General features: G+C 39.4%; 1 protein-coding gene across 6 annotated transcripts in view; it reads left to right on the top strand.

Annotated features, from left to right (window-relative positions):
- ARHGEF26 (Rho guanine nucleotide exchange factor 26) overlaps positions 1-12,857 on the top strand; it is a 137,736-nt gene that overhangs the window by 26,109 nt on the left and 98,770 nt on the right. For all 6 annotated transcript variants that reach the window (XR_008891112.1, XM_056564994.1, XM_056564989.1 and 3 more), the window contains exon 5: positions 12,247-12,303. Coding sequence is in view for 5 of the 6 variants with exons in the window: in XM_056564994.1 (XP_056420969.1) it covers positions 12,247-12,303 (57 nt within the window). In the remaining variant the exon portion in view is untranslated. The remainder of the gene's footprint in view (positions 1-12,246; positions 12,304-12,857) is intronic.

The raw sequence follows: 12,857 nt of genomic DNA on the forward strand, positions 1-12,857 counted from the left end.
CATAATCATCATCCATGCTTAGCTGCCACGCCACAACTTTGTGTGCAATCTATTTCCTATCCCCTGTTGATGCTGTTAGTTTTGGCACCTCGTATTCAAATGAAGGTATGACTGGGAGAAAGTGGGGAGAGCATTTAGGTTCACATTTGGTTGGTGACTACTCCATTGTCAGATGATACATTCAACCTATGGGGAGGTCACCACTACTTAATTGTCAATAGGGTGTAAACCTGAGTCCACCGCACTGAAAACTAAGCAGTGGTGACCACTTGGCAAAAATAATGGTAACAATAGCTGATAAATAGGGAAGTAAGGCTAGGGAAAAAACAAATAAACAGTGCACCAAGCTGTAGAGCCCCCAATAAAGGAGCCGATGGACCAAATAAAGAAGGAGATGGATCAAACCATGGCTGACTACCTGCTTTTCGTTGGACCATTAGCGGCTGTAATGTTCCCTTTTTGGCACAATGGTAGTGGCATTTTAATATCCAAAATAAATGCTTGGGTTCCAAATTTACTGTTGATTCCTTTTCCATACGTCAAGTAATTTCCATGAATTCCCTATATTCCATAACAAAGTAAGAATTCATAAAAATTCCAAGAACTTCATTGAGACTGGAGCATGATGGGATTCCACATGTAAACAGCTGTCTCATTGTAAGTTCTTGTTCCAAGTGTCTACTTCTTGTGTATTGTGAATTTCTCATTGACATTTGGCCCCTGGTACCATCTGAAGCAGATAAGAGCACTCTGGAGTCTTTCCAGCAGAGACATAAAGCAATTAAGGAAAGTTCAACTATGCTGTGCTGGAAGCAAAGTGAGATGGTCGCTTGTGTTTATGTGATCATTTCATCTTGTTTGGGCTTCAGTATTTCAACCTTCTGTTTGAACTTGTTTTAAAGGAGTTACATGCTCTGTGTTATTTCATAAATTTGTTATTTCAAGAAATATTGAAATGTGACTGTCTCTTACTGTCGCCTTTTTAATCTAATAAAAAATAGGTTTAAAGGAGTACTCCACTGGAAAACATTTTCTTTTACATCAACTGGTGTCAGAAAGTAAAACAGATTTGTAAATTACTTCCAGTACTTATCAGCTGCTGAATGCTCCAGAGGCAGTTATTTTTTTATTTTTGAACTGCCTGACCACAGTGCGCTCTTCTGACACTTCTGTCCATGTCGGGGACTGTCCAGAGCAAGAGAGTTTTGCTATGGGGATTTGTTCCTACTCTGAATAGTTCCTAAAATAGACAGGTGTCCACAGAGAGCACTGTGGTCATACTCCTCTGTAGTATACAGCAGCTGATAAGTACTGGAAGGATTAAGATTTTTAAATTGAAGTAATTTACAAATCTGTTTAACTTTCTGGCATCAGTTGATTTACAAGAAAATGTTTTCCCGTTGAGTACCCCTTTAACTATGTGTTCACATGTGATGCCCTGGGCAAAAGAAAATTACATCCTGGAATATATAGATAGATGTTATTGTAAGAACTTCAATGTCATTGGAGCTTAGAACTCGCTGTTTAAAAATTAAGAATTTTTTTTTCTGTTCATTTTGTCTGCTAATAAACACAACAATTTTTAAAAGAAATGTTTAAAAATGCCTATTTCATGATGCTAAACCTGGTGTCAAACCGGGACAATCATTCAGTTCAACAAGACATTTAAAGGATATGGACACCTTTTTGATTTTTCATTGCTTGCTTTGCAAAAAAGAAATATATACAGTGGTCCCTCAACATATAATATTAATTGGTTCCAGGAGAACCATCATATGTTGAAACCATCATATGTCGAGTACATATGTCTATGTAAAAATAGTAATTGGTTCTGGGGCCTCGGAACCATTGTATGTTGAATACATATCTCTATGGGAAACTGCTAATTGGTTCTGGGATGACCATTGTATGTGGAGTGTATGGGGAGTGTTTAACAAACCAGGGTGCCTCCAGCTGTTGCACAACTACTACTCCCAGCATGCATGTACAGCCATTGACTGTCTGGGCATGTTGGGAGTTATAGTTTTGCAACAGCTGGAGGCACACTGATAGGGAAACATTGATGTATGGGGTGTATAGTGTGTCTATGTATTGTATGTGATGTGTGACATTGCATACAGTACTGTACAGTTCTTTAAATACCTTCAGGCGAGACAGAATGTCCTCCATTACCATCCTGCCGACTACAGCTCTATAGGAAAGGAAGGGGAGCAGCTCATTGGATGCCTGCAGCAAGATGCTGCAGGCTATTGGCTATGGCTGCACTGGGGGGGGGGGGGGGGGGGGCTTACACAGAGCTCACAGTGGAAGCTTCCGTGAGTTAGCAGGACAGCATGTGAGTAACAGGAGGCAGAACGGGCCACACGGGGACATTAAACAACTATCTGTCAGTTGCTGAAGTTGTCAGCGCTGTCAGATAGCTGTTTGTATGATGGCCCCGACACACAGCAGCATCATATGTCGAGGCTGCCTTCAACATACGATGGGATCTGAGAGGCCATCATATGTTGAAATGATCATATGTCGGGGCCATCATAAGTCGGGGATAACTGTATATATATAATCGCTATATAGGTGTTTATAAAAACCAAGCTTGCTTTTACTTCCACAACCTCTGTAGCTTTCTGTGTGAACTCTGTTTTCTCTCTGTACTAGAGATAGACTTGTATCTGCTCTCCTCTCTTTCTCCAGCCCTTGTTGTCATCCAAGGTCGCTTTCCTTTAAGGATCTTTTGAGATGGGGAAAACCCTTCTTTACACTATTGCACACCTTTTGGGGCTTTTTTAAACTCGACCTGCCCCATCCCCTGCATTATATTATCCAGTACACCATATTATAGTTGAAATATTAGTGCAGTTGACAGTTATACTGTACTATCTATCCTTTTCATGGTCTATGATATTTTATGAAAGGCAGTATTGTATATTAGAATAATTGCAATAATAATAACTTTATTCCCTTTCAACTCTTTTTTTCCCCTTCCTTTTAACTACTAAAGGGCTTGTTTAATTCTTCCTACTTTTGTCAGTAGTTATAGTAGTATTTGTTACACGTTTCCACCAATCACATACAAACCTTTTAGATTGATTTTCCTTGGAAGTAAAATGACTTTGCTTGGATGTCAGGAAACCGAATACTGATCTACATTTACAGTACTTTCAGACGTCTGATAATGGGAATATGAAGTGTGTAAATCAGTCTTTGTCTAATCTAATCAGTGAACTGTGTAGCAGGAACTCTTCAGGTATTTGGTTAAGCAAGCTGAACAGGTATAAGAAAATCTCTCACATAGTGCTGTGAACAAAAGCAGAAATAAGGAGGTGGTTAGTATGTGAATTCAATGTATAATGTAAAAATGGAAGATCAGTAGTGACATTTCTGCCTGTATAAAGACTGAGCCATTGAAAATGGTTCTCTATGGGGACCTGACAGTAGAACATGTTGGTGTTATATAACAGTGCGTCTCTATATCCTGCTAGATGCAGCCACTCTCAGACACCAAACCTGCTTTTCTGTATGTGATTAGAGGTCAAGAATATCTATAACAGTCACAACTTTCTATTACCAACAGGACAGCTCGTAAAGTAATAGTCAAGGGTTCCTATGTAAAGACACAATTGTGGACAATTTGGTAAAAATGAAAGCTTTAGGCTAAGTTTCCACTTGGTTTTTTTTCTGGCAGTTTTTGGAAAACTGCCACTGCAGTTTTGGATCCAAAGTCAGAAGTGGATCCACCCCTATACCTAGGCGGGGTGGACGCCCACCCTGCCTAGGTATAGGGGTAGTAATAGGGACCTGAACATTAGGGCAAGGAGGTAGTGGCTGTTCATCCATAAGGCCATTGTTTTTCCCAGGTCTGTCCCCCCTATCCACCCATCTTATCCCCCATCCTATCCTTTAGTACATTTATTGGATCTCCAGCTATGGTAAGTCTCCACATTGGTGGAGCACAGCATATTAAAAATGTTATATATCTTGATAAGCCGAAGTTGCTGTCACGTCTTTATCGTTTTTATATCCGATATATCCGGGAAATATCGATCCCAGGATTATTTTTAATCCACGTTGGTTTTTGGGCAATCACATCTTGATTTGCTTTGTGTTCATTTTTGGTGGATATTTTTGATACTTTTGATTTTCATTTTGGCTCTTAGTGTAACAAATATTAAAAGTTAAGTTTTAGTGTCTTTTCAGTGATTCTAATTTGGCCTTACTGTGCCTAACATGGCACAGCACACTTGAGGGTTTCAGGTCACATGAAGACCACTATAAGCTTATTGGTAACGGTGTACTCTAGGTGGTCACCAGTCACTCCCAGGTTAATTCTTTACACATCACAAACATAGCTTGAAAGCATCCTAAATCTATGTGGCCTATATAAGATGACTGTCAGGCCCAAGGCCTGATTATGGAAACATACATGTGTTTTTATTGTATCTGTGTATTATAAATTATAACTGTGTGTGATGAATTATCCAAGACATGGGTGAGAGGTCATTCAGACGGTGTATCCTTTTGTGTATTGCATTTTATTGGGGGTCTGGCTGTTTGTTTGTATCTCCTTTGAAGTCAGAGGCTCTTTTGAAGCAGCAGGATGTAAGGGCACTCTGGCCCCATCATATAATCAACCAGATAAGAGGGCCAGTAACAGTGATGCCCCCCCTGGTTGGATCAGAGGGGAGGGGGGAATGGAGTCTCCCTCCAAAAAGGCAGATATATAATATTTTAACAATGCTAGACTCAGGGTGTTCAAGGCTGTGCCCAAAGCTGACAAGAGCTGGACTCTCACTCACTGAAGGACTGCTATATCATCATGCTGTAAGAACTTCATCTTTTGTTTTCTGAACTTGCCTTGCTAAACTCATTTATATATTCTTATACCTGTATGTCATTTGTTCCTGTATTTTTATATATTTATCACTGCGATACCTTTTATCAGATTAAATGTTTAGTTAATCAGCTCTGGTCAGCTTTGATCTCTAAATATATGAGCTCACCTTTCTGAAGGCAAGTCTGGTGGAAACACGTTTATCTAAGGGTTAATTTGGTGACTTGCTGGGACTAGTAGTGGATACCCAGAGGTCTGGCGGCTTTAACCCTTGCACCATCACACTCTCTCTAATGTCTTTGCTGGACCAATAGGGTGTGATCGTGACAATGACTATTTTATATTGAAGACCCGTATGGCCAGGTAGCGTTTATATATACATGATGATGGCCATTTGAATTATTGGAGATTGTAAATTATTATTATTTTGGCTGCTGGTTAGATGTTCTTGGAAGCAGACAGTCTCAAGCCTAAATAAGGTATAGAATTTCTTTTAAATTGTCCAAACGTCACCGCACTGGATGCTGAATGTAATGCTGTGTCTTTTAAACAAAGAGCAGATTGTAGACTCTTATTCTGATGTTACTGGGGAAATATGCTTTAGATTTATATTTTGGGAATTAAATCATACTTGGAGGTGCTGGAAGCAGAAATCACTGATACATCAGATTTGTGCTGCCTCCAGTCTGTGAGAAATCTGTGCACTGGTCCAGGAAGAACATATATGAAATAAACAAGGTTTTCTGATGACTCGACTTAGTTCATATGCAAACAAAAAACAGTTCTACAAACTGACCTGGCAATAGCAGTCTTATACCTCCAGCTTCACATATACTTGCATTACAGGTCTGGAAATTAAAAACGAATTGAACATCTGGTTTTAGAAAGCCTAGGAGAATGGTGGATGTTATTAACCTTTAGACATATTGGTTGCCTTATTTAGTGGTTAAATTGAATCTGTCAGCTGCAATTCATGTTCCGAACTGCTTACACTGCTAAATTGCAACAAGACGCATGGTGTCTTTTTATTAAAGGACCTAGTCCAGTCCTGAAAAACGTATCCCCTATCCTAAGGATAGGGGATAAGTTTCAGATTGCAGGGGGTCCGACCGCTGGGGTCCCGGCAATCTCCTGTACGGGGCCCCACCAGCCTGCGGGAAGGGGGCATGTTGACCACCGCACGAAGCGGCGGCCGACACCCCCCCCCCCTCAATACAGCGCTATGGCAGAGCTGGAGATTGCTGAAGGCAATTGTGATAGCTTCTGGGGTTGACTTGTGTAAAGAGTCAGCTTATTATGCTGATGGTGATGGCAAATTATAAGCTAAGCATTGTACGTATTGCCACTCGAGATACCTCTGTCAACACCTATCCAGTGAAAAAAAGGGTATTTTTTTAATAGAGGAAGTTAGGATACTGTTGTTTTTCCACCTTACACATGCCAATCCCATATTCAATATCCATGGACAGGTTTCAGCTTGAGTTTATCTTTAACAGGCAAAATCCAGTCATCAGGTACCTTATACAGAACACAGTTCTGGTGGTTTTGTTAACTCTGACGGCATTTCCTATTGAGTTACTTTTCTAGATCCCACAATAAGTGATGGTTGCAGAAGATAAATGGAACCTTCAGTTGTTGCCTATTAAATGGTCTGATTACCGTCTTTGAGTTTATCTTCAAAAAGTACTGCACTCTAATAAAAAAAGATAGGTGCTCAGCAGTTGGGTTAGGCAAACCCCACTGGCAAATGTCAAATATGACCACGACACTTATAAATGCAAAATTAGCTCCTTTTCATGGAATAGGGGAGATAACTATCTGATCACTGGAGGTCCGACCACTGGGACCCCTGAGGCAACCCTAGTTTTCCAGTAGACTAAAGCTCCATTTCTATCGGAGTCTCGGAGACAGCTGAAGACTGTGCTCGGCTATCTACTGCAGCTCTCACAGAGAATGAATGGGGAAGTGTTGTGCGTTCGCGGCATGCCACCTCATTCTAATGGGAAAATGGAGATCCCCATTTTCTCCTGTGGATATAGGATATCTATAGGAAATCCCTAAGTATGGTTAATGCAGTGTGAGAAGTATCTTTATTCAATAATAAAGGACATCATTCACCATAAGTAGTTAGTATTGTACATAACACTTAGGTATATACTACTATTATCACGATTGCCAATTTCAGACAGATGTTTTAATCTTTCCAGGTATGACACCTGTGGTAATGTGGAAACAGAGGTAGAGAAAGATAGAGTTCCCATCGTGGCCCTTATGTTTCCCAATGTCAGTCATTTGTATCTCTGAGTGCCAGTAACAAAAGCAGAAGCCCATGATGGAGTCTGGCTTCATCTTAGTTTTCCACTTTTAATACTGACCTAAACTATTACCAACAAACATACAGCCAGAACGGACACTCTTTCATTCTATACTTCTATTTTCACATTACCACAGGCATGGTACCTGCAAAGACGAAAACATTGGTCTTCAATTTTCAGTCCTGGTATATGCATAAGTCTTATATACAGTACAATACTAAAGATTTAGGGGGAGATTTATCAAAACCTGTCCAGAGGAAAGCTCGCTTCTGCAAAATGAAAGAAGCAATCTGATTGGTTGCTATGGGCAACTTTTCCTCTGGACAGGTTTTGATAAATCTCCCCCTATTATTGTCTACGGTGTCATTTTCTAATAAATAAAGAAACTTTTAAGTATACTTAAAGGTGCCATGGTAATTTTTGACAAATTCAAATCTCTGGTCTTCAGTTCTGAAAAAGTATTTTTCGTCCATTTATATTACTTTTCTTCTCCAAGTGACACATAAATATTGTATAAATATTCTTAAGTTGTCTTCTGTCCCGTTTGTCTTTTTGTGGAGATTATTTTACCGTTGTTCCAGCAGTCTGATTTAACCTGTATAGAAGACATGATTTACGATGAGATACGATGATTTATGGTGATTTGGTAATTTTTGAATAGTCAATGACAAGCATTTTCTGCAAAATCAACTGAAATAAATGTTTTCTTGATTTCGATTTCACACAGATACTCGTTCTCATGCTAGAAATCATACTGTGTATTCTCCTCTTTTTTCATCTGTTCCTTACTTAGTGTTTATTGCTGTTGGCTCTTGCAGTCACCATACTATTAGCAACGGGGATGCAAGGAACTGAAGCATTGTCCCATTCAAGTTCCCATTGACTTACTGCTTCAATAACAATGGCAATTGCAAGGAATAGCAGCAATAAACACTAAAAGGGGTTTTATGCATTAAGCAATATCTCAAAATTACTTAAGGGTAAAGGGGTACTCTGGAGAACTGAACTTAAGACATTTGTCCCCTATCAACAGCATAGGGGATAAATGCTTGATTGCAGGGGGTCTGACCTCTGGGGCCCATTCTACTTACCTCTCCTGCGCACCAGCCTCCACCTTCCTTGACGTGGGCAAGTGACAGCCCACTCAGCCAATCACCATTCGCAACAATGTTTTGTCTCAGCCAGTAATTGGCTAAGCTGGCTGCCACTAGCCCATGTTCAGGAAGGTGGAGGCTGGAATGCACCAAGGACGGGTAAATAGGACAGGCCTCAGCAGTCCGACCCCACGATCAGACACTTATCCCCTGGGGCTTAGTGTTCCCAAGAGAACCTCTTTAATAGTTTTTTCTAATACTTTTATAAATGCAGGTGCAGACTTTGCATGGACTTTGCACAGATGAATGGGAGCACTTTATACATTTTATATTATTTAGATTTCTTCATAATGTTTCAAGTCATTCTAGAGTTTTTTTTTTTTACTTTGAGAAGTTAAAGAAGACACCGTTGTTCCTGCATATATACAACAGCATCTTGGGACTTTTCAGTAAAAAAAAAGATAATATTGGAAAAGTATTAGGTGATAATATAAGGACCATAAGTTCTTAAGGGCTGAAAACGGATACTTATACTATCCGGTTTGTGTCATTACTTATGTGACCTACTAAGAATTTAGGAGTGATCAGTTTGAACATGCAGATGGTTGTTCATCTTTATGTTTCTCCTGGTCACATTACATATAGTTATTAATGAATGTCTGTACATTTGGCTCTGGGGCAATAGTGATGTATTTGTGCGCAGCCTTAAGATTGTATCTAACACAGAGGAAAACTGTTGGCTAAAAATACAAGGATTTCTAAATTTTTTACTGTAGAAAAAAAAAAAAGAAAAACATATAAAGTCCTAAAATACGTGGCTCCAAATAAGAATGAAAAGAAGTAGGGCGGAGTAATAACTGAATGAAACAATATATATATATATATATATATATATATATATATATATATACCTACAAACGCCAAAGGTGTACAAAAACATAACACCACATGATGATGCAAAACAATATGTTAAAAAATATATTTTTATTAATTAAAATATACGTGAATCTAAAATGTACATATAGACGGACTAAAAGTATGTGTGTGTGTGTATATATGTATATATATATATATATATATATATATATATATATATATATATATCAAATGTATGCATAAAAAGTCCATCTAGAAAATAAAAAGTTACAAACGTACATAATTTATAGAATGTAGCAATACGAATACAGGGGAAGCAGAGGTCCCGGTAAAACCCAGTATGGTGCTCAATAGATAAAGAAGGGGTATACACAATTGGAAGTGCAAAACTGCTATATAAAAGAAACAAAAAGGTGCAAGTGCCAAGGGGTAACTGACTGGCTGTGAACAATATCACGGAAGGGTACAAGAAAGTGCAGACAAAAACAGTATTTCCGTATATCAGTGGTGCACTCAACAAGTAAATTACCGTAATTTCAAACACAAGTAAAAGAGTAGTGACAAGTGAGGAACAATAGTGCAACAGAAAATAGCAGCAATGTATATAGCCCCACGTGTCCAGGACTCGCCCCGGCCCTGCTACAAACCTCCGACGCGTTTTGCCACAAGTAAGGCTTTCTCAAGGAGTGCTGGTTATAGCTAAAGGTACGGTATTTATATTATGTTAGCCCAATAAAAAAAGAGTAACAGACCTGTCAGGAGAGTAAGAAAACGCTGCTTCCTCTGTAGTCTGGGTATCCTGGGACTTGTAGTTTTGCAACAACTGGAGTCACACTGGTTGGGAAACACTGCCCTAGGGCATGACAGAGCTGTTGGTATGTTGCTTACCATTGTATGCTACAGAGGTATCACCCCCAGAAGGAATGTTTCCAGGGGAGATTATATGTACCACTGTTTATGGAATGCATTAACTTTAATGAATATCATTTTAAATATACCCACCATCTTGAACATGTGTCCATATTTTTCTTGGATCTCCATCAATCTGGTAGAGCGATCGTCCTTCTCTAACTACTCAGCCCATGTCGTTGGGTGAACTTACCCGTCTGAAGAAAAAACTGTACTTACCAGGGGCTATATCCTGGGGGAAAAAGTGTGGGAACTCACCCAAGATTTCCACTCAGGGGCTGGTCCTATTAATGGGAACGGTGTTCCTGCTGTGGAAAAAATTCCCACGCATTCCTGCAGGACTTGAGCCCTGGTACTTATCCTTCCACTTTTGGGGCCCAAACTTATGACCTCATGCTAAGATTAGAGTCAAGAGGTTATTCCCACAAAATGTTAGCCAACACAAAACATCTCATTCATGAAAAAGCTTGCAGTACCCTCATTACACCTAAGCCACATTCTAAACAGTTTACCCGTAAGCTGGTATTGTCACTAACTTCTTCAAGGTCAAGGTCTTTCTATGTCCCGGTTATAATGGAAGTTAACAGCCACATGAACAGTCCAGCGATTGTTTGTACAGCCATTCACTTACAACAATTGACCTATGGAAATTGTCTTTTCAATCAACTTGACTATAGTCAACCTGCCCCGGTATTGGGCCATTGCCTGTCTAAAAGGACCCAAGGGACTGTAGTATACTATTTACTGAATATAGATGACAATAGAAAACCTACAGATAATGATGCACTGTATGCGACTGAGATAAGATCTTTGTGCCTAACTCATTCATTGGCATTAAAAACTATATTCCTGTGCTATTTCCTCTGCTGACATTTTACTGCATTGTTGTTGAACACTAGCCCTCTTTATGACACTCTTATGCAACATTTCCCTTGACAAAGTTCCTTTTTATTAGAATATTATTGACTCTTGTGACTGTAAGATTGATTCAACTAAACTACTAATATGTTACCTGGTTCATGTGAGTTAGAGACTCTCATAAAGTTGCAGAATGGGCCGCTGAGAAGGTGTACATGATGGTAAAGTGGGTAATGCCCACCTGGTATGTATTAGCTGCTTTATCTCTGTATCATTAGGGCAGAGTTGTCTTAATGACTGCAGTTTGGCCACTTTGTATATTGGGAGTCCAACATTGTATGACATTCACTTCTTTACTAGTTCACTCAAAAATAAGAGTTGATTGCAGCATAGATAGGGTTATAATAAACTACAAGTAACTAAAACACCAAGGAAAAAAAAAGATATGATAACATATAAGGGGGATCTGTATTTCTGCTTTAACTCCCGGAAACCAAATGAATAGTATTTCTACAAAACCTTTAGGCTTCTGAACGGTGTGTTCTCCGAATGTATCCTCCTGTATTATTGCTGGTCATCCTCATCCTCATTTTATTTCAACTGTTTGAATCTTTATTGGCTGTTTCAAATATTTTGAAGTTTTGATAAGAAATTTAGAAAACGGTCTATTTACTCATATGTATGTGGAATTGATTTTCTTATAGATTTGCTGTTTTGTTTTCCTTGCCATTTATGGTGAGCTTAAACTTAACCTGGTTCTCCACCATTTGAGCTTCTTAAAGGGGAATTTCCGCTTTATACATTTTATCCCCTATCCAAAGGATAGGGGATAAGATCTATGATTGCCGGGGTCCCGCAGCATCCTAGACGGGGACGTGAAGTCACAGCCATGCCCCCTAGTGATGTCACGCCATGCCCCCTCCATTCACGTCCGAGATCTCGAGGGTCTCCAGCTGTGGGACCACTGCTATCATACATCTTATCCCTATCCTTTGGATTTATAAAGCCAGAATACCCCTTTAAACCCCAGCTCTGAACTACGGAAAGGCACTGAGCTGTAGTACTGTAAATTTAAAAAAAACGACATTGTGCCCGCCTACATTACATTGTAAATATAATACTGTGAAACCTCTTTGAGACAACTACCCAAACTTTCACATAAAAGTGATCTTCTAGTGGAGTGGTCTTCTCAAAAAATGCATAATAAATGAGGAACTGAAAACCTCACACAGAAAATCAGGTGTAGGGAAAGGGGATGGTCTTTAGGAGTTTGTCCTTAGGGGAGGTTTCACTTTTAGAATTGTAATATCTAAGAATGTCATATGATGAAAGAGAACCCTAAACGGCTACTTTTTTATATTTCTAGGTCCGAAAGAATGGGTTGTCACAGAGTGTTGGCCTAGAAGAAAGAAAAAGACAAGAGGTAAATGTTACTGCTTCTAAAATGTTCTAGCTCTATTCAACAACTTTCAACCTAAACCTGCGTATATACATATATATATATATAGTAAATGACTTAATGCTTAAAAAGCTGACCACTAGCTTTGCCACATTTATTCTAATAAGTATAGAGCGAGAAGCCACTGCCAGTCCCCAGAATAAAGGATCAGGCATATATTTAAATTCTCCTTGCCAGATCCGTGGGTTCCCTTACATCTGTTGTTGGAGGATAGCCATCCCTTCCCAGTGGCACTCCCTACCCCCTGTCTGTGCAGGGACTGGTAAGGTCACCGGATCAAGTCCTTATTCTAACTCTTGGGAGGGAGAGACTCCAGACATTGCACCACCCACTGTTCTTAAAGTGGTGGCATATTCTAATGATATGCCATTACTATATGATATGGGACTACCCTTTTAAGATCTCTGCTAAAGCAATACTTAAAAAAAAAGTTCAAGTTTTTACCGTTGTGCTTCTACTGATGCTATACTCTGCCTACAAGAATACCCTGGGTGCAGTCTGATGTTATGTTATTTCAT

Source organism: Hyla sarda, chromosome 3 (genome assembly GCF_029499605.1).
Source record: "Hyla sarda isolate aHylSar1 chromosome 3, aHylSar1.hap1, whole genome shotgun sequence".
Taxonomy (NCBI): Eukaryota; Metazoa; Chordata; class Amphibia; order Anura; family Hylidae; genus Hyla; species Hyla sarda.